This window comes from Tribolium castaneum, chromosome 8 (genome assembly GCF_031307605.1).
Source record: "Tribolium castaneum strain GA2 chromosome 8, icTriCast1.1, whole genome shotgun sequence".
Lineage (NCBI taxonomy): Eukaryota > Metazoa > Arthropoda > Insecta > Coleoptera > Tenebrionidae > Tribolium > Tribolium castaneum.
The window spans coordinates 14,275,860-14,299,288 of record NC_087401.1 but is presented as its reverse complement, the minus strand read 5'-3'; the positions used below and the strand labels follow the sequence as shown (position 1 = coordinate 14,299,288).

Below are 23,429 nucleotides of genomic sequence, written 5' to 3'. Positions count from 1 at the left end.
AAAATTGAAGTTGGTACAATTTTATTTTATGAAATCACCCAGAGTTCATGGATCTAGTCCAAACTATCACAAAAAACAATTTCAACTTTTGACATTTTTACCATTAGCTCAAATTTTGAAAAATCTATTGATTTGCGAAAATAAAATAAAGAATAAAATTTTGAGAAATTTTGAGAGTTTTGACAAATGCTTCAGCGATGATTTTTTTAGGAACTTTTTCTGTCACTCACGTTTCTGTATAAGAATAAATTCATTTGGCTCTAAGTTTCATCGTAGGGTCCAATAAAAATGTCGTGGGACACATTTTTGACCATAAAATATGTAAAATTATTACAAATATTGTAACGCTTTTAAAACAATCAAACACAAACGCCTTATTGCTTTAATTAAACTAAGTGAAAAACATTGTCAGTGACTGTAGATATGAGATGTTATACGTTTTATTCACTATATATATATATAAAATTTGTTGACATGTTATGTCACGCTTAAATTATGCAACTTTTAAAAATTCGTAGCTTTCATTTGATTTAATTTTTTGTGTGAGTAGTGAGCGTAGAATTATTAGAGCACAATAACTAAGTAAAAATCAGTAAGTAATCTTCAAATTACGTTATTTCTGACGAAATACTAAATAGTCGAGTCGAGTGTTGTGCGTTCAAACTTATCTTCCACATGACCATGATTTTATTAATAATGGTTTCGGGACTTTACTAAACAAACTCATTTAACTAAAATTTTTTAGACATAAATTAAATATTTTCGTTTAATTTTTTTTTTAATTTAAGAAACAAGTTATCTAAGGATTTAACGTTAAAGTTTGAAGTTATGTTTCAACTTTACCTTCATCTCTTTCTCTCTCAAGACAAAAAGTATTTTTATTTTATTAGGATGTGCTCGTACGTTTACAATTTGACGCCTTTACGTACTTTTACCTTTTGCCACATTATTTTCTTATTTCTGTCAGTTTTATGCTCCGCTTTACGTTTATACGTCTATGTGTTCTCTCAATCTCTTATTTTTGCTTACGTGTTGTTTCACTTACCTTTTCTACACTTTTTTTCATAGAAAAATTGTTGCTCTGATCCGGGTTCGAACCCGCGACCTCCCCGTTCGTAAGTGGCGCTTATACCACTGGGCCACCAGGGCCCTACGTACTGAGCGTCTTTTGCAGATATTTTAACACAAACTTTTTGAATAAATCAACATTACAAACTATATAATTGCAATAATTTACCTAAAACGCAAATACATTCAGTTCAAAAGTCGGCGAATTAGCTCCAGAAAACATTTTCTTTCACTTTTTTTCAATTTAATTCTCTAATTTTTCGCCAGATTCCATCAAAAGATACCAGGTGTATAAGTTGATTCTACAATTTTAAAATTGTTTTTACTTTTTTGTGACTTTCAGCACGTTTTTGATCGAAAATGGACATGATTTCTCCAAAAATCACAAAATTTGTGTATTTTCTAGTCAAAAATAGTTGACGTGCGCAAATCCTACCGGATTCGCAGTGGCCATGATTTTTATTAACAATGTTTTCTGGACTTTACTAAACAAACTCAGTCAACTAAAAATTTTTAGACATAAATTAAATATTTTCGTTTATTTTTTTTTATAATTTAAGAAAAAAATTATCTAAGGATTCAACGCTAAAGTTAGAAGTTATGTTTCACCTTTACCTTCATCTCTTTCTCTCTCAAGACAAAAAGTATTTTCCCTTTATTAAGATGTACTCTTACGTTTACACTTTGGCGCCTTTGCGTACTTTTACCTTTTGCCGCATTATTTTCTTATTTCTTTCAGTTTTATGCTCCGCTTTACGTTTATACGTCTATATGTTTTCTCAATCTCCTATTTTTGCTTACGTGTTGTTTCACTTACCTTTTCTACACTTTTTTTCATAGAAAAATTGTTACCCTGATCCGGGTTCGAACCCACGACCTCCCCGTTCGTAAGTGGCGCTTATACCACTGGGCCACCAGGGCCCCACGTACTGACCGTCTTTTGCAGATATTTTATCACAAACTTTTTAAATAAATCAACATTACAACCTTCGGTAATCGAGCTGTGTTTTTTTAACAAAAATTTTGTCAAAAAATTTCAAAAAATACCAATAATTTGCGTATATTTTATTAAATTAAAAATTTCAAAATTTCAAATTTCTGCCAATTTTTCGTAAATCCCGAAGTACAGTCATCTTGGAAATACAATATGTTTTTAAATGATTCTCATCTAGTCGTCTGTAAATTTCCCTTGTAAAACCAAGAATATTACAATTCTCCGTTTATTTTAAGTCTCCGATTCAGTAATAAGCTTCGACAATATAAGCTGTATAACAATTTAGTTGCATTTTAACGAACTTTTTAAAATTAATTAATTGACAATTTTGACAGTTTTGTCATTTATTGACAGAGTATTCAATTGAGCACAATTTTTTTTACGTGTAAACCAATTTCAAAGTTAACTAGATGACAATCATTTAAAAACACATTGTATAATTTGGTTGAATTAAAGATCGATAACATTATTGCAACGGCAGAAAGTCAAGACTTTCTATTTCTGAATGGAATTTTTAAAAATAAACTGATTTTTTCCAGATCATTATTTCAAATAACATTATCAATAAACACTTCGTTAAAATTAACGGTTTTCTGACGGTATCAAAGTTTATTCCTATTATTAAACCACGTGCATGTTCGGTTTTCGCTGTTATTGATAGAAAAATTCCATTATTTAGTTTTAATAGTCTAGATAACGCTAGACAAAATATTATCAGTCCGTTAACCGCGTGGTATAAATACCCAAATTAATTCGCACCATTTCCACCTAATAAACCCGTCAGAACCGAAATGAAGAGATCTCTCTACCGATTTATCCACTTCGGTGGTAGGTATATCTGGGCCGTGCATATCGGGGGCGTCGTGGCGCCTGCGTCGCGCACCCCGTGAAAATACCGACGCCAACAAAGAATTCCCTTTCCTTGTCCTCCCCGAAAGCGCTCTAATCCCTTCTTCATTCCTCGTCCTTGTCACACTCCAAGCAGACGCCTTGCTAACACCGACGTCTTAGTGCGTAAACGACGGCCGGAATGGTAACTTGATCTAAAACCCGATCGTGGACCATATACAAGGTGTTGGCAAAAAAATCAGCGAGAGTGAGAGTGCTGATGATTTTTGTGGTCTAGAAGTGTGTGGAAGGCCAACGAAATAGCCATTCAATGGGTGCTGTGAGGAGTGAGTAATAGGTGTTGTACTTTTATGGAATAAATCACGCTTTATTACTGGTTTATAATAATGTTACATTAGAGGCGAATGTGTGGCTCGCTCCCATTTTGGAGGCCGTGGCCATTCTTATTTTAATCGTGTCTTCAAGTGTAACCAAATATTTAAAATGTATGTGTGTTTTATGATAGTATAGTATAAATTAAAAGTGGTGATTTTTTATGGAACATTTAGCATAATTGTAGCGTATTTTGAGTAACTATTGTGCTAGTGGAGGTGAACCAGTTTTTTTTAGATCAAATAAATCATTATTTATTTTATAATTCATTACTGTTATTGACCTAGCTAAAGTTGTATATTCTTAATTATTTCTGGGTCAACATTTCACAAACCACTAAATTTTGAAAAACATTAACATTTTAAAAATTAAAGACTGAATACTTTGAGGGCATCTATATGGGAGGGGAAATTGACTGAGAGTCACAAGGGATTATCTCGGCAAACCATAACGGAGTCAAGATAAATGTATCAGCCTATTGCTTTAATTAAAATACCACTAAATTAATACTAAGGCAAAACGATATTCGAAATAACTCAATTTTCCGTGCCCAAAAAATCTTAGATAACCTTAGATAGTTTTTTTTTAATTAATTTATTTCATTAATTGAGCATCAGATTCTTAATAACGTGAGAAAATCTGACGAAATAAATATTAAAAATTTAAAATTTGCCGTTCGTCTGAAAAGAAAAATACAATTTAATGAACAAAATTTATCTAAAGAGCAAATCAAAAAATATGTGCAGCGACAATAACTTTAATACTTTTTTTGGTTTTCTCAAAATATTTTGTATTGGCTAGTTTTTTGTAGAAAATAAAGCTTGTCAGAAGGGCCTTTGACTGCGAAAAAAATAGTGAATTAATCACTTTTTTGGTTTTTGTAAAAAAATTGTTTTTCGTTTTTGGTTTTCTTCATAATGTTTTGTCACTGGTTCGTATTTAGTCAAATTATTTTTTACGAATAATTATTTGTTAAATTTTCCATATTATCGTAAAAATTAAAGCTTATCAAAAAGACCTTCGTCTACAAAAATTAGTGAATTAATCATTTTTTTGTTTTTTTTATATTTATATATATATCAAAAATATTAAAAATTTAAAATTTGCCGTTCGACTGAAAAGAAAAATACAATTTAATGAACAAAATTTATCTAAAGAGCAAATCAAAATATGTGCAGCGACAATAACTTTAATACTTTTTTTGTTTTTTTCAAAATATTTTGTATTTGCTAGTTTTTTCTAGAAAATAAAGCTTGTCAGAAGGGCCTTTGACTGCGAAAAAAATAGTGAATTAGTCACTTTTTTGGTTTTTGTAAAAAAAAATTTTTCGTTTTTGGTTTTTTTCATAATGTTTTGTCACTGGTTCGTATTTAGATTAATTATTTTTTACGAATAATTTTTTGTAAAATTTTTCATATTATCGTAAAAATTAAAGCTTATCATAAAGACCTTCGTCTGCAGAAAATAGTGAATTATTAATCATTTTTTATTGTTTTTTTTTATATTTATATTTATATATTTATATTTATATTTTTATTTATATTTATTTTTATATTTATATTTATATTTATATTTATATTTATATTTATATTTATATTTATATTTATATTTATATTTATATTTATATTTATATTTATATTTATATTTATATTTATATTTATATTTACATTTATATTTATATTTATATTTATAGAAAATATATACAATTTTCCGGATTTTTTTGAGAACAAAACATATCCAAATAAAGGGCTTACTGACAATAACTCTTTAAGGCTTTAATAATTTTTTTGGTTTTTCCAAAATATTTTGTCACTGGCTTGTTTCTGGGCGAATTATTTTTTGGCGAATCATTCGTCAAAATATATTGATTTTTGTAGCCAATATAGCCTATCATAAGGGCCTTCGACTGCACAAAAATAGTGAAGTAATTTTTTTTTTGTTTTTTTTTGCCAAAATATTTTGTACATTAGTACCGTTTTCAGACGACTTATTTTTTAGCAAGGCATTATCTTAGAATTTTCCGGATTTTTCTAGAGGGCTTTCGACTGCATAAAAAATATTGTACCTACTGACAATAACTTTTTAGGGCTTTCATAATATTTTTAGCGAGTTGTTTAGACAACTTAACTTAACTTAATTTGAAAATCAGGGCCACTTTAATCAAAAATTTAATTAAATTGTTGGACTTTTATTTGCAAACGGAAACTAAATTCTCTGTTAAAAATAAATGTTCCATAGCATGATTCAGCTGTGACTAACATATGTACAATTTTTTCGTGTGTCGTTACTGTTTTCTCGATTAAATTTATTTTTAGCTGGCTAATGTTATCCATGAGTTGCAGCCTCCTTTTAGTATATTTTTTTTAGTTCTGTCAGTTATAAATTTACAGCTTCGTGATTTTTGACCGTTCATAACGTACCTTTAGCGAATAATTTATGATGACACTGCATGCAAAATATTCATTTAAATGCGTGCACTTTACTGTGATAAAACTGACACCTACTGCTGACGCTCAACAATTTTATTGCCATGCTTTCATTACTTGGACGTTATTATGTTACCTATTGTTCCTGAAATTGAATTTTAAAGAAAACTGACAGGAAACTATGTTTTAGAACTGAGAAAGTCAGTCATAAAAGTTGTGTTTCTGTCCAACTTCATTAAGTTCGAATTTATAATTCCAATAAATTATTATTAGCCAAATGACAGAAATTTGGACTTGTGACAATTATTCGAACTATGAATGGGCTATTTATAAATACTTGGTCGTGTTTGAATGACCGAAAGACTAAAAGTTTTTTTTTTTGGCAAAATTTAAAAACTTGCGTAAATACATCTTCTCATTTTTTTTAACAAAACAAAATTTTTGTTTCTGACTGAAAAACTACTGTTTTTTTCTGTATGTTCTAGCAAACTCTTAAATAAGAACTGAATTTTGGGATTTTTTTAACTTTTGGTTTTTGAGTAATGACTTCATCTACGCTTTTTTTTTAAATGAAAACTCCTAACTTTTTTAGCCATTTCGGTAAACAATTTAATTGACGAAGTGGCAATATTATAAGTTAAATGCTCTCGAAAAAAATTCTTCAAAAAATGATAGTCTTTTTAATCTTAATATAAACAAAGAACAAACAAAATTCAAACAATTAACAAAAAAAAAGAATTAATTCTTTTAAATTCTCTTCTCCATTTTTTTTAATTGTCCAAATTGGGTGGTCTATTTAAGAGAAAAACGAAAAAACTGTTTTTCTCTAATAATTAAACTGAACAAATGTCTATCCAATTGTTTTGCCACAAAAAAGTGAAAGTAAAAAAAGGAAATTTTTAAAGCATTTTTTTGACTAAAAAAATCGCCGTAGTTGGGTGTCATTTAAAAAAATTTTTTCTTAATAGCCAAAATAATGTCGAAAAATATATTCTTTAAAAATGATCACATTTTTAATGCAGCTGATGATGTACTAATCAGTTTTTTCATAAAGTACATAGTTTAGACACAAGAAATAATGTCAGTTTCAAGCTAATTTACTCATTTTTTGTTAAAATTCTTGAATTTAAGTGAGTTATTGGCTTAAAATAACAAAATTTGTGATCTATTATGTGCTTTTTCGGTCTGTTTCAAAGAAATTTTCCGGAAAAAAGGTGTTTTTCTCACTCACAATGTAAATTAAGTCATTAAAATAACGTCAATTTTGATCCAGTGTGGTCAAATTTTGACAAAATTATTCAAAATTAGAAATTTTCAGCTCAAAATATCGTATTTTCGATATGGTTATAAATGATTTTTCGGTTCGTTTTAACAAAATTTTTGGGAAAAAGTAAGTAAAGTAAAAAAAGTAAAGTATAAGAAATTTTTAGAGCATAATTTTGACCAAAAAAATCGCCGTAGTTGGGTGCCATTTGAAAAAAAAAACTTTTTTTAATAGCCAAAATAATTTCGAAAAAGATTTTCTTTAAAAATGATCACATTTTTAAAGTAGCTGATGTACTTACTAATCAGTTTTTTCATAAGGTACATAATTTAGACACAAAAAAGAACGTCAGTTTTGAGCTAATTTATTAATTTTTTGTTAAAATTCTTGAAATTGAGTTATTGGCTTAAAATAACAAAATTTTTGATGTATTATGTGCTTTTCCGGTCTGTTTCAAAGAAATTTTCCGGAAAAAAGGTGTTTTTCTCACTCATAATGTAAATTAAGTCATTAAAATAACGTCAATTTTGATCCAGTGTGGTCATATTTTGATAAAATTATTAAAAATTAGAAATTTTCAGCTCAAAATATCGTATTTTCGACATGGTGATAAACGATTTTTCGGTTCGTTTTAACAACATTTCTGGGAAAAAGGGCTTATAAAACCATGGGTGAAGTCATTTTACCTCACAAAGGATATTTACATCAATACTCGTATTTACGAGTAAATCAAAGGTTTTTTTTTCTGCTCCTTAATTAAAAATTAATAATCTACTACTCTATATTTTTTAATTTTCGAAAAACATTTAGGCGCAATTGTTGTTAAAACCTATTTGTGTGTACAATTTGCCAAAATGATAATAATATCAAAATGTTTATTTAAAAGTGGATTTACAACGGTTTACAACGAAATTTGATAAGAAACCGATAACGATAATTCTGATTCACGTTTTTCGTCAAATAATATTCATTCAAAACTCAGTTCTCCATTAAAATGAATCGCATTTAATTTATTATTGACACATATTTTTATCACCATACAGTGGCATTTAACTAACATCTTGTTACATCATTTTGCAGCCTCAAAGAGGACAAATTCAAGGTAACACCACGTCTGGTCACCAGTAACAAACTTTCCTCAACCCGAGCCACGAAACTTCCTATTGATAAAGAAAAAAATGTGAGTGTGATGCTGTGTTCTCGTACAATGCCCGAGATAATGACAGACGCAGCGGCTCCTAGAAGTTGTTCTTCCCCCAGTGTTATGTAGCAGTGAATGACGAGTTAGTGGTTGTGGACTGTGTTTTTTTATGTGAGAATATGCCAGGAATTGTTGTTTTTCGGAGACGATGGAGTGTTGGATCGGACGATTTGGTCGTGCCTGGGGCTTTTCTCTTCACCGTCCACCTGATTTGGTGAGTGTTGTCTTGAAAGCAGCGCGAGTCTATCGAACCAAATAGCGAGTGCACTGGGTTTGGAAGGGCAAAGGTCGCAGAAACGCTTAATGGGTCTCTCTCAGCGAGGGGCGACAATCGGCGAAACGATTGCAGGGTTGAAATGGCTTTTGCATTTCGCCAGCGTCTTAATTTGGGGTTTTAGGGGAACCGGAACTAGGTCGCGTAAATTAATTTAAATACTATCGATTTAAAAAAATCTACTGTATGTAGCGTTCTGTATGTACTATTGCACTACCTATAGCTTTTTTATTATTTAACAAACTGCCAAAGTTATATTTTTTCAATGGAACTTTTTATATACAGGCTGACCCATCTAAATCTTCCATTAGAAGTATTGGGAGTTCTACTAATGGCAGTCATCTGAAAATTTGTATACAACCATTATCTATTAGGTCCTGCTTAATGAAAATATTTTCAAGATGGTGACACTTCCGCTTATACCGGAAGTCGCTATCAACTTCCTTATTTTAAATGGAAAGCTATAGTTTTTATTGCATTTTTGGATTACCGGAGTTATTTTAAGGTAGTTTTCATAAGCTTGCCCTATACCTAAACTTAGCCGTTTACGAAATATTTCGGGTTTTTAATTTTTTTTTGGATTTGCACCTTCCAGTTCAAAAATCGATAACTCTGCCATTTTTTAAAATTTGGAAATATTTTTTAGCTTATTTGAAAGAGGAAGCCTGGATCTTTCCTTTTAAGTTTTCAAATTTCTGAAAAATAATAACAAACCCCAATTGTTTAAAGTTAAGTTTTCACAACTTTAAGCACCCATAACTCAATTTTTTCAAATGAAATGCCACAAGTTTTATTTCATTAAATCGTAGAGAATTTAATTCTGCATCGATTTGTATTAGCATTCCCTATACTTACGTTTAATAGTTTTCAAGTTACAATAACTTTTTGTTGGGATTGGGAAATTTATTAGCCATGGACCTTTTATCATAGGTTGCCATGGAAACGAGAGAAAAAATGTGAGATTAAAGTTTTTTAAACTAACATTCATTGAATTTATTTCGTTTTCAAAGAACAGACAACACAATTTTGAACAGAGTTTGTCGTTTGTTTAATCAGAAATGTTCTCATGGCTAACTATGCAAAAATAGCTGTGGTTAGTAAGAAATTTTCTACAATGTCAAAAAAACCAACATAACTTGAAAATTATCACAGATAGGTATAGGGAACGCCTATACAGATCGATGGAGAAAAAAATTCTCCTCCATCTAGTAGAATAAAAATTGTGACATCCCATTTGAAAAAATTAAGTTATGGGTACTTGAAGTTGTCCAAACTTAACCGTAAAATTTTTGGGTTTGTTAACTTCTTTTCCAATTTTGAACACACTGGAGAACAGATACAGGCTTTCTCTTTTAATTCGCCAAATATGATTTCGAAATCTCTAAAACTAAGCGAGTTACTGATTTTTTAAGTGACAGGTGCAAATCCAAAAATTTTAAAAAAACTTTAAATATTTCGAAAACGATTAAACTTAATCTATTGATTTAAAAAAATCTACTGGATGCAGCGTTCTGTACGTACTATGTTATTTGAAAAATTGCCATACTTATATTTTTTCAATGGAACTTTCTACATACAGGGTGTCCTACCTAAACCCCACATTAGACGCATTGGGAGTTCTAGTAATGACAGTCATCTGAAATTTTCTAAACGACCATAATCGCGTAGGTCCTGCTCAATGAAATTATTTTCAAGTTGGCGACACTTCCGGTTATACCGGAAGTCGCTATCAACTTCTTTATTTTAAATGGAAAGCTATAGTTTTTAATGCGTTTTTAGATTACCAGAGTTATTTTAAGGTAGTTTCCATAAGCGTTCCCTATACCTAAATTTAGCCGTTTACGAAATATTTAGGGTTTTTAATTTTTTTTTTGAATTTGCATCGCCTAGTTCAAAAATCGATAACTCTGCCATTTTTTAAATTTGGAGATATTTTTTAGCTCATTTGAAAGAGGAAGCCTGGATCTTTCTTTCGGTGTTTTCGAATTTCTAAAAAAAGATAACAAACCCCAAATTTTTAAAGTTAAATTTGTAGAACTTTAAGCACCCATAACTCAATTTTTTCAAATGAAATGCCACAAGTTTTATTTCATTAAATCGTAGAGAATTTAATTCTGCATTGATCTGTGTTAGCATTCCCTATACTTATGTTTAATAGTTTTCAAGTTACAATAACTTTTTGTTGGGATTGAGAAATTTATTAGCCATGGACCTTTTATCATAGGTTGCCATGGAAACGAGAGAAAAAATGTGAGATTAAAGTTTTTTAAACTAACATTCATTGAATTTATTTCATTTTAAAGAACAGACAACACAATTTGGACAGACTTTGTCGTTTGTTTAATCAGAAATGTTTTCATGGTTAACTATGCAAAAATAGCTGTGGTTAGTAAGAAATTTTCTACAATGTCAAAAAAACCAACATAACTTGAAAATTATCACAGATAGGTATAGGGAACGCCAATACAGATCGATGCAGAACAAAATTCTCCTCCATCTAGTAAAATAAAAATTGGGACATCCCATTTGAAAAAATTAAGTTATGGGTACTTGAAGTTGTCCAAACTTAACCGTAAAATTTTTGGGTTTGTTAACTTCTTTTTCAATTTTGAACACACTGGAGAACAGATACAGGCTTTCTCTTTTAATTCGCCAAATATGATTTCGAAATCTCTAAAACTAAGCGAGTTACTGATTTTTTAAGTGACAGGTGCAAATCCAAAAATTTTCAAAAAATCTTAAATATCTCGAAAACGGTTAAACTTAGGTATAGGGAAAGCTGATAAAAACTTTCTTAAAATAACTTAACTAATCCAAAAACGCAGTTAAAAACATAGCTTTCCATTTAAACTAAGAAAGTTAGTAGCGACTTCCGTTATAACCGGAAGTGCCACCATCTTGAAAATACTTTCATTGGTCAGAACTCAACGAATTATGGCTGAGTACCAACTTTCAATTAAATATCTTTATTAGAACTTTCAATACTTCTAATGTGGGGTTAAGACCCTACACCCCCTTAGAAAATGTACCGTTCTAAAAAAACTATTACAATTTAAAACAGTTCAGACCGATACGTCAACTTAATTTAATTTAATTGCTGTAGATAGAAAAATAGTTCTAAAAAAAATTGTAAAAGCCCACTATTGCGCTCACTCGTTTTGGCAAACATTATGTTCGTTAAACACTGTAAAAAAAGACGCATGACTCATTTAATAAACTTGTGCATTGAGATAAACGTGCCTATTCATCATCCGTCTTTATCACGGCTTCCGTAATTACGTGATAATCACGTATTAGGGATCAAAGGTTTGGGAAAAAATCTGCAAGCGTGAAAGAGGAAGCGCAATCCATATTAAAAAAAAAATGAGCAAGCAAACAGTTATTCATCACTCTCTTAATCTGCATTAAGTATTTCCAACCGGATCATCATTGACTATCACGGTTCAGGCAATCGCTCTTCTACAGATGCTAATACAAGATGAAAGGAATCGTAATAGGGTGACGTCGAAAAGAGAGATGGAGTAATCCTAGGGTTGAATATCGATTTTGCCGAGACACAAGAAATTTCGTCCAACAATTAACAAAATGTGACACCTGTGACTATTAAAACCTCCAAGAAACGCTAAAAATAGGGAGGCAAATGGGGTGCCGTCCTTTCCAAATATAAGCACCTCGAGACTTAGTCACCCCTAAGTGGGAGCTAAAATTGCAATAATTCAAGTTATTGGATGCTTTAATGTCTAGTAATTCACATCTACCATCGATCAATAGGGGGATGTGCAAATGCAAGTGGGGGATTCCCCCAAAATGTAATACATTATTAGAGACTTCTGATTTGTTATATCTGAACGTTTTCGGTTAAGTCGCCCTACCCGTAACTCTGGAGACCAACAAGCCATACGGGGAATAAATTATGAGAAATTCCATCAATTCGAAGCAATTTATTTCTTTCTAGTGTTTTAGGGAGCGTTTTATTCACGCACGAATGTTTAAACGCGAAGTGTTAAAGTTCTAAGTAGAGGGTAAAAAAAGAAAAAAAAAAGAAAAAAAAACAATTTAATTTTTTGAAATTAAATATTTTTATCGTTACAATTTCTCTCGTTACAATGATGTGGGCAAGTTTTTATGCCAAATAGAGTTGCATAGCAGGTGCACAGCCGACGCATGTGCCCTTTAGCCGACCAAACAAGTTATGTGCTTTAATAACTGCTAATATCGTTGGCTTTACTATTGGACGATTGGACTGTTCGGCTGCAGGTTCGACAAAAAAGTTGGCTTTGGACGGTCCACGTGCCTTGCAATAAATCTGGTTTTTCAGGCTGGATAGCTCATACTGGTCACGTGCCATCATACATAAGTTTTTATTTTTTGTATTTTTTATTTTTTTGAGTAAAAATTTTCTTGGGTATTTTACGAATGTGTTTTTTTTTCAACAGAAAATTCCTTGGTTACATAATACACCAGATTCCAACAATAATTTAATTTGCTTAATTTTTTTTACATCTTTCTTTTGACTTTAGGCTTGAGTTCTGCAGACATACGTCCTTTACTTTCTAAGCCTACTTGATAGAAAAACTTTTTGATCGCTTTGTAAAGTGACGTAGAAAATATTTTAGAATATTTTTTTTAGAATAATAGCTTTTGGTGATGTTCAAAAATCTTCTACGATTGAATGAAATAAAACTTGTGTACATTTAAATTGAAAAGATTGGATTATCGGTGCTTAAAGTCTTGAAAACTTAACTTTAAATATTTGGGATTTGTATTCTTTTTTTAGAAATTTGAAAACAGCCAAAGAAAGTTCTAGGCTTCCTCTCTTAAATGAGCTAAAAAATATTTCCACATTTTAAAAAATGGCGGAGTTATCGATTTTTGAACTGGAAGGTGCAAATCCAAAAAAAAATTAAAAACACAAATATTTCGTAAACGGCTAAATTTAGGTATAGGGAAAGCTTAAGAAAACTACCTTATAATAACACTAGTAATCCAAAAATGCATTAAAAAATATAGCTTTCCATTTAAAATAAAGAAGTTGATAGCGACTTCCGGTATAACCGGAAGCGTCACCATCTTGAAAATATTTTTATTGAGCAGGACCTACGCGATTATGGTTGTATACAAATTTTCAGATGACTATCATTATTATAACTAACAATACTTCTAATGTGGGGTTTAGACAGGACACCCTGTATGCATATAAACGTATAAGAAATATTGTTTTCAATTTATTAGAATAATTTTCCCTTTGTGGTTTTTGTTGTATATATCTTAGCAAATCATCTCATAAAATACGTTTTAAAATGAAAATGTTTTCCTATCTGATCGTAGATGGAAAGAAAGTGGTTGTAAAAAGAGGGATAATTTGCCATTTAAATTTGTTCCCTCTACCACTGACATTAAAAGTTATTTGTTTTTGTAAAAAAAGGTTTTTGTTCTTTTTCTTTTATACAAATATTTGTGAAAACGTGAAATTGTGCTATAATTAAGGGCTTAATTGTCTTATAAAAAATTCAAATACCCTTAATTTTTATTATTTTTGATATTTTTTAAATTATTTATTTTTTTAGTTTTGCATAATATGATGCTTCGTTTAATCAAATTGACTTTAGCCAATAGTCGACCTTTTGTTAAAGCACGTAGATATGTACAGAGTGTGCTAAAATGCAAATAACTCATTTTTTTTATTTCATTTTTACTTAGGAAAAACATTGCTCATTGATAATTTTTATCAAATTTGGTAAAAACTGGAGGAATATTGATAGAGACCTATTCCTATTATATAAATTGATTCTCTCGATGTTTCAATGAGCCATCAACGAGTTCTATTTTTCCGCCAGAATAAACACTTCTAAGTTTGTTTGTTAAAGGAACACAAACTAAGTTCGAAGTTTGTTGTCTTATTTCGTTGGAATAAATTTGACTTCTTGTTTTTTGTGTGTAGTCAAAAACATTTTAACGTGACATATCATCGTTCTTTTGTAAATTTTCATTACATTAACACCATTGGTACTTTACTGATTTTCGTGTTGAAAACAAGGGGATGTTTTCAAGTGCTCATCATTCATACGAAGCCATCAAATTTCCACTAATTAAATTAAACTCTTTCCAACGCTCGGATAATTGAAAATAATTACGACGAGCGTTAACAATTCAATTAGGGATTTTTTGTGTTACAGGACTGTCATCTTGACGGTATTTCTCAGTTTGGCCACATTTGAAAATCTAGTACACTGTGAATTGCAACTGCTGGGTTTGGTTCTGGGCTATGTGGTAATTCTAGCACTGTCTATGGCCATCGAACTAGCCATCTGTGTGATAGCCATGAAGGGGAGCATTTTGGACACAGCACCACGTGCTTCCATGCAGTATATTCTTTATTTTAGAGTAGGTAAGACAATTAGCTTGTAAGTTTTTATTTGAAATTTGGATCAAGCTATCTTATCTTGTAATTTCAAAGGTGTATTGATTTGTGAACATTTGCTTGATTAATATGGATGTTTGCATATTAACTGTAATTACTCCGTGGATGGTGTGATTAAATGTTTCAGCAGGGAGGGGCTATCATACAGGGTGACCCAGGGGTGCATAATCGGTCTATAACTTTTTTATTATTTAAAATATTGCGATTCTGTTTTTATTATCCGATAGGGCGACTTAACGTCCACAAACTGAAAGTGTTTTTATTATACACAGGGTGTTGTATACAGGGTGGCGAACCAAAGTTATATTTTTTTAAATGGAACACCCTATATATTTTTGCATGATTAGATTCTACGCAAAAAAATAATGTAACTTTGTATAAACTTTTATGGGTCTATCTTTTTTCGTTTCGGAATTATTCAACTTTTCGTTATCAAAAAGACCAATTTTTGAAAAATCGCTGCAAAGTCGCCTATGACTATTTTTCGGTATATTTGCAACAGAAAAACTCAGAATACCCTGTAGTTTTAGGAAATAGTCGACTTTTACTTGAAACACGGAAATAATGTACAGGGTGTGCCAAAACGCAAAAAGTTGAATAACTCATTTTTTTTAAAGGAACATCATGTATTTCTTTACATATGTTGATTGCATTTTTTATAAGCTTTCTATTGATATGCGGTTTTTATAGCAAATTTACAATATTTCTTAAAGTGTTCAAAAAAATAAAAAATATATTTTTTATTTATTTTATTAATAATTCTTGATGAGTGAAATTCATTTATGTATCAGATAATAATGAGATTACTTGTGTAATTAGTCACATTAGTACATGTCAAAAAATTAATTAATATTTGACTATCAGATTCAAGGCTAACAAATTCTCTTGTAATAAAATATATTTTTTTGAACAGTTTCGAAAAATATTTTAAATTTGTTATGCAAACCCTATACCGTTAAAAGGCTTATCAAAAATGCTTTCGATACATTTAATAAAATACAGGATGTTCCATTTGAAAAAAATGAGTTATTTAACTTTTTGCGTTTTGGCACACCCTGTATGTTATCTGCGTGCTTTAACTAAAAGTCGTCTATTTTTTAAAACTACAAGGTATTCTAAGTTTTTCTGTTGTAAATTTATCGGAAAATATTCATAAGCGACTTTGCAGTGTTTTTCAAAAATTGGTCTTTTTTTTAACGAAAAGTTAAATAATTCCGAAACGAAAAGAGATAGACCCATAATGGTTTATATAAAGTTACATTATTTTTTGCGTAGAATTGAATTATGCAAAAATATATAGGGTGTTCCATTTAAAAAAATATAACTTTGGTTCATCACCCTGTATACAACACCCTGTGTATAAAAAAATGTTTTTAGTTTGTGGACTTTTAGTCGATCTATCGGATAATAAAAACAGAATGGTAATTTCAAATAGTAAAAAAGTTATAGACCGAGTACACACTGCTGGGTCACCCTGTATGTATGTAAATTTGTACACACCTAAATTTTACAATTTTTTTGTTGGTAAAATTTTATTTAGATTATAAACACTATTTTAAAACACGTTTCCAATAGCAACGTGTTTTAAATTAAAATGTTCCAACAAAAAAAATTGGTAACACTTATACGAAAACGCTGAAGATGATGAAAATTGTGATCTTGTTTTTTTTTTCAGCTGTAATGATCATTGAAGGAGGTTGGTTGTCAGCTGGTGTGGCTTGGTTTGTTCGCAATTACTTTACTTGTAAAACCATCAACCCTATGAATCCTAAAGAGACTGTGTTGGGCATGGTTGTGTGTAACTGGTGCATACTTTTTTCCGTACTTATAACCGTATGGTGTACTTACGACGCAGCTGGGCGTTCGTGGGTGAAAATGAAACAATACCAGCGTTCGATGAGAGAATCTGAATCAAAATTTCAATACAAGAGGTCAGGCAGTACACGAAATTGGCGACAACGGTAGGTAGAGTTTAACTAAAAACACTAAATTATTAGTAACACAAAAAAAAAGATATGTTTACATTATTTATTTTTACAACATTTTGCCAAAAAATGAGATTTTGAGCATAATATAAGTACTTCAGATTATTTGTTTTTGAACACACTTCCTTCTGGTGCGCATCTAAAGACAATAAATATAGTTGGTCTGTTTATAGCTAATCCGTGCAAAATATTTTAAGCTTGTTTTGTTGTTATCCAATCTGAAATTTTACATACACGCGCCATTTTTTACGACACAATACGAACTACATATCAAGATTAGGTAATTTTTTGTCGGAAAACTGGCTAATAATGAATAATAACTTTGTAGAGCAAACTCCAGCGCCCCCAATGAAATTAAAATCCGTCCGAAAAATTTTACCTATTTTTGCTTTTATTTGCAATTTTCTCGAAAACCATTAGTCGGAGAAATTTTAGCAAAAAAAAATCAAAACTTTCAATCTCGTGAAAAGTTGGTATAATACAGAAAATGAGCCGCTGAATTCAATGGAACAAACCGCATTGCTCTACGACTTTTAGTTTTTGAATTATGAATTTTTTGAAAAATAATTTGGCGCATCCACCATTTTTCAAATTAAAATAAAATAAATTACGGCAATACTATTCGAAAAAGTGGAACTGTTTTAATCCATGCCTATGCAAAATGATCCGGGGAATCGATTGGCATCGAGAAAATGGCCAAATTTCCAACAGTTTTTTAGTTATGAATTTTTTAAAATTCTACCAATTGTTGCTTTTGTTTGCAATTTGCTCGAAAACTATTAGTCGGAGAACAATAATTTTTTTTGAAAAAAAATAGATAATTCAAAGAGCTTTCCAACGATAATACACTTCATGGGGTTATCTCTAATAGTTTCGGAGCTATTGCTCGAGAAATGCTCGGGGTACCCAAAATCGACAAAAATTGCGACGAAAATTGAAAAACTCAAACATCAAAAAATCGATCAAATGGACTTTTTGTGGACTTTTAACCACTATAGTGGGTTGTTAACGCATATAGAAGTCCATAAAAATTCGCTGGAGTGAGTTGAAAAAAAATAATTTTTTTTCATCACTTTGAATTGGCATCGAGAAAATGGCCAAATTCCCAATAGTTTTTGAGTTATGATTTTTTTTGTTAGTTATGTTTTTATTTTTATTTTATTCAGAAAAGTCCTGCGCGCCTATCAGGACAGCTGGCAGCAACGGTGCCGTTTCCTCTTCTGTTGTTCTTCAGCCTCGGACCGCAACCGCAACTCATTCGCCGACATCGCTCGCCTCCTTTCCGACTTCTTCCGCGACTTGGACGTCGTCCCATCCGACGTAATCGCCGGCTTAGTCCTTCTCCGCAAATTCCAGAAAATCGAACGCAAGGCCATCGTAGAGCAGCGCAAAAACGACACCTATGAGTTCCTTTCCGGCGTCGCTGTGACTCCCCGAACACAGTTTCTCTCGCTGCAGGAAGGTGCCGACCTGGAACTCTTCCAGACTGTTATTCATTTTGCTCATTTTGCCGTCCGCGCTTACGGTTGGCCCATTTATGTCATGACGTCGTCGATGGGACTTTGTCGGCTGTGCACCGATTTGCGATGCTTTTGCTGTTTTCCGTGCCAAAAACCAGACGCGGCCGAAATTGTTAAGGATAATTGCTGTAAATGTAATTATGCGGCGTTGCAGAAACTTACCAGCTTGGGGGACATTGAGATTATTTATGCGACTTATCATGTGGATGTGGGACAGACGCCGTTCTTTGTGGCGTTGGATTATGATAGGAAAAAGGTTGTGATTAGTATTAGGGGCACTTTGAGTATGAAGGTAAGTCTGGAGTGCCGGGTGGATCAAATTTCCAAGACGAATTTTGTGGCTTCCAAAATTTTTAAATTTTTTGTATTTAAGCCCAAAAAATTTTTTTCACAAAAAATGTTACAATGCAATTTTTTTACATGAAACATCCTATATTTTATGCATTTTTTGATACACTCGTACGTAGTTGAAATAAACCTCTCTTAACGGACACTTCTTCACAACGGACATTTTTGTAGGAACGTAACAAAACCTATATTAAAATTTCCACCTCCCATTAGCGGACACCTCTCCACAACGGACAATTAAAGATTCCCCATCGGTGTCCGTTGTTGAGAGGTTTTACTGTAATTAAAAAAAACTACAACAGGCAATGTTAATTTACATACAGTTAAGCAAAAAAAATAAAAAATTCTGGACGTAGAAAAAATTTCTAAGCAACTTTCTTGTTTTACTTTTCGAAAATCTTCAAATAATATTTTATTAAGTGGCAATTATTTATTTTCATTATAAGGAATACAATTTTCTGGCAACGTTTCGATTTTAATTTAAACTTCTTCATGCCGTGAATTTTTTTTTATTAACGGGTTGAAAAATATTCAATTAAAATCGAAACGTTGTCAGAAAACTGTATTTTTTTTTTAGATAAAAACATCAAACACCTTTCCTTATACTTAAACTAAACAAAATGGACAGAAATATTAGAAATATATAATTTTTTTATTAATTTATTTAAAAATGTGCATTAAAAAGACTTTAATGTGATTATTTAAAAAAACATTTGTTCATTAGGCTGTTATATTATTAAAAAATCGTCTTTGAATATTAGTAAAAATTAGTAAAAGTATATAAACAGTGAGTTTCTAAAGTAACGCATAGAATTTATATTTTTGTTATTATTATGTTTCAAAAAGGCACAAAATATATATATTATATATTATATATTATATATTATATATTATATATTATATATTATATACATATATTTGATATGTAGTACGTATGAAAAAATTTTTTGAACTTTTTGGCTTTATTTTCTTTTTTTTTTGTTTTTTTAATCAATTTTTTATACTTACCAGAAAAATAAAAGATAAACTAAAGTCATATTTCAAATAACGATGTCGTTGCAATTGTTAGACTTGAAAACACTTTGTTTTGGCCAATTCTTTGCTTAGAATAGATTATATACTTATCTAAAAAATAATGAAAACGCTATATTTTTGGCACAGAAGGACGAATTATGTTATAGTTTTGACGAAAACGGCTTATTTCGGACGATTCTTTGCTTAGAACAGAGTATACTTATATAAAACATAATGAAAACGCTGTATTTTTGGCACAAAATAACGAATTATGGGATAGTTTTGACGAAAACGGCTTATTTCTGACGATTTTTTGCATACAAAAGAGTAAACTTATACAGAACAGACTGAAAACGCGTAATTCTGGCATAAATGAACAAAAAGAGTTAAAGTTTGTTTGAAAACTGCATATTTCGGAAGATTCGTTGCTTCGAAACAAAAAAAACTCATATAATACACTAAAAACGCCATATTCTGTCTTAAGAGGGCGATTTGTGCTACAGTTTGAATAAAAACGGCTTATTTGCAATGATTCTTTGCTTCATTTTGCTAGAATATGAAATTTTCAGTCTGTTTTATCCAAATTTAGTCGTTTCGTTTCAAGAAACTGTTTCTTTTCAACTAGAAAAAGGTGTTTTCGCTGTGTTATGTAAAAGATTTTTTGTTTCAAAGCCAGGAATTTTTTAAAATATGCTGTTTTCAAACAAATTCGTACTTTTGTGCTTGAATAAGACATTTTCAGTCTGTTCCATTTAGGTTTTCGTGTTTCTAAGCAAAAATTTTTTTGAAATATAGCGTTTTCCACCAAACCCTAACTTAATTCGTTCAATTTACTTAAATGGGGCGTTTTCAGTCAGTTTTATACAAGTTTTTACTTTTTTCTAGGTAAAGAATTGGCCAAAATAAGCCGTTTTCGACAAAACTTTAACATAATTCGTACTTTTAGGCCAGAATATAGCGTTTTCATTATGTTTTTATCAAAGTTACTTTATTTTAAGCAAATAAATGTTTCTCTAATAATTTAAAACTTCTATAAAAGTAGGTAAATTATAGATTAGGACTACTTGTAAGATTTGCCCCAAAATTCACTCTTTATTTTGGGCCACCCGGCTTATTATTTTGCACAAACTAAAGGGCAATTTTCAGGACATATTAACAGATCTGAATGCCGAAGGTGAAACTTTACCGCTAAACCCGCCACGTGAAGATTGGCTGGGTCATAAAGGAATGGTCCAAGCCGCCCAATACATTTTGGAGAAATTGCAAGAGGAACAACTGATTGAACGCGCTTTACAACACGCTCCCGAACGTGGAACTCCCGAATTTCAAATCGTCATAGTAGGACATTCACTAGGTGCTGGTACCGCTAGTATTTTGGGAATTCTCTTACGACAGTATTACGCTTCTTTGAAATGTTATTGTTACTCGCCACCTGGTGGCCTTCTCAGTTTACCTGCAGTGGAGTACACCAAAGCCTTCACCGTCTCGGTGGTGGTGGGCAAGGATGTGGTGCCTAGAATCGGACTCAACCAAATGGAAACGCTCAGAGCGGATCTTATCAACGCTATCAAGCGCAGTGTTGATCCAAAGGTAATTTATATTTTATAAATATATTTATAATATATATATAATATATATTATATAATATACAGGTGCTCATATACTGGCGCACCAACTCAGTAGTACGTTGTTGAGAAACATGTGTAGATCACGGGAAAAATCTTGAATAAAATACTAAAATCATAGTCCAAAAGATTTGAAGCTAAAAACTGTTTTTTTACTGTTTTTACCTTTATTTGAAAGCAATTCTCTGCCACACTCCACTGAGATGGTGCTCCGGTTTTTGAGCACCCGGTATAATATATAATATATAATATATAATATATAATATATAATATATAATATATAATATATAATATATAATATATAATATATAATATATAATATATAATATATAATATATAATATATAATATATAATATATAATATATAATACAGGGTGCTCAAAAACTGGCGCACCAACTCAGTGGTACGTTGTTGAGAAGCACGTGTAGATCACGAGAAAAATGTTAAAAAAATTCCTAAAGTCATATTTAAAAAAATCTGGAGCTACAAACTTATTGTGTTAACTTGTTTAGTTTTCATAATTTTTTTATGTTTTTATGTTTCATACCAGGTAATCGTTCCGTAACAAAACGATGAATAATTATTTTTAAATTTACTATCAGATTTTAGCAGTTTTTTTAATTTAAAAACATTAAAATTCATCCAAAAAATCACAATGTGTAGATGTGCCAACACTGGGAATTATTTCCTAGGAAACTGTTTCAAAAATAATTTATTTTTATTGTTGCTCAAATTCTATTGCGATCATGAATGTTAGACAACGTTGTCACATATCATTTATCTAAAATTAGTTATTTATCAATAACTTTAATTCAAAGAATTTTTTTACTATTTTCACCTTTATATGTAACCAGTTCTCTACCACACACCATTGAGTTGGTGCGCCAGTTTTTGAGCACGCTGTATATAATATATAATATATAATATATAATATTATGTATATAATAAATAATATATAATATATAATATTATGTATATAATAAATAATATATAATATATAATATTATATATATAATGTATAATATATAATACAGGGTGCTCAAAAACTGGCGCACCAACTCAGTGGTACGTTATTGAGAAGCAAGTACAGATTACGGGAAAAATGTTGAAAAAATTCCTAAAGTTATATTTTAAAAAATCTGGAGCTACAAACTTATTGTGTTAACTTCTTTAGTTTTCATTATTTTATTATGTTTTTATGTTTCATACCAGGTAATCGTTCCGTAACAAAACGAATAATAATTATTTTTAAATTTACTATCAGATTTTAGCAGTTTTTTTTAATTTAAAAAAATTAAAATTCATCCAAAAAATCACAATGTGTAGATGTGCCAACACTGGGAATTATTTCCTAGGAAACCGTTTCAAAAATAATTTATTTTTATTATTGCTCAAATTCTATTGCGATCATGACTGTTAGACAACGTTGCCACATATCATTTATCTAAAATCCGTTATTTATTAATAACTTTAATACAAAGAATTTTTTTACTATTTTTACCTTTATATGTAACCAGTTCTCTACCACACACCATTGAGTTGGTGCGCCAGTTTTTGAGCACGCTGTAGAATATATGATATATAATATATAATATATAATATATAATATATAATAAATAATATATAATATATTATATATAATATATATTATATATATATATATATATAAATATTTTTTTGTTAACATCAATTTTGTACTATTTGGTACTGATTGCTTGTGTTTTAGTGGAAGACCATCACGTGTAGTATTGTTTGCTGTGGCTGCTCCCAGCCGACGTCCGCTGTGGAGTTGTCCACTGGTGAAAGCGATGTGGGGGAGTATATGAGGTCGAAACGCACGGCCAGAGGAGGTTTGCATCCTTCTGATAGTACCATAGCTTTGACTTCGCATCAACCACTGTATCCTCCTGGACGAATAATCCACGTGGTGAGACATCATCCAACACGTGGCGAGTAAGTAAAGTTCAAATTTTCGAAAATTAATGCTACACCGTTCCTTATTTCAGACAAAAGTATGAAAAAAGATGGAGGTAATAAAAAAATGTGATTGTTGCATGTTACCCCTTG

At 30.7% G+C, this 23,429-nt stretch overlaps 1 protein-coding gene across 10 annotated transcripts in view; it reads left to right on the top strand.

Moving 5' to 3' along the window:
* Positions 1 to 488: 488 nt before the first annotated feature.
* The window catches only part of inaE (inactivation no afterpotential E), a 33,764-nt gene continuing 10,823 nt past the window's right edge, over positions 489 to 23,429 (top strand). For 3 of the 10 annotated variants that reach the window (XM_064358301.1, XM_064358296.1, XM_064358303.1), the window contains exons 1-8: positions 2,810 to 3,237; positions 8,054 to 8,388; positions 14,625 to 14,836; positions 16,545 to 16,830; positions 18,021 to 18,666; positions 20,883 to 21,326; positions 23,089 to 23,315; positions 23,369 to 23,392. In XM_064358301.1, coding sequence (XP_064214371.1) covers positions 8,294 to 8,388; positions 14,625 to 14,836; positions 16,545 to 16,830; positions 18,021 to 18,666; positions 20,883 to 21,326; positions 23,089 to 23,315; positions 23,369 to 23,392 — 1,934 coding nt within the window. In that variant the 5' untranslated portion in view covers positions 2,810 to 3,237; positions 8,054 to 8,293. Of the gene's footprint in view, positions 593 to 2,809; positions 3,249 to 3,378; positions 3,397 to 8,053; positions 8,389 to 14,624; positions 14,837 to 16,544; positions 16,831 to 18,020; positions 18,667 to 20,882; positions 21,327 to 23,088; positions 23,316 to 23,368; positions 23,393 to 23,429 lie in introns of those variants that run through there. The other 7 variants (XM_064358305.1, XM_064358304.1, XM_064358302.1 and 4 more) reach the window with 5 other exon arrangements.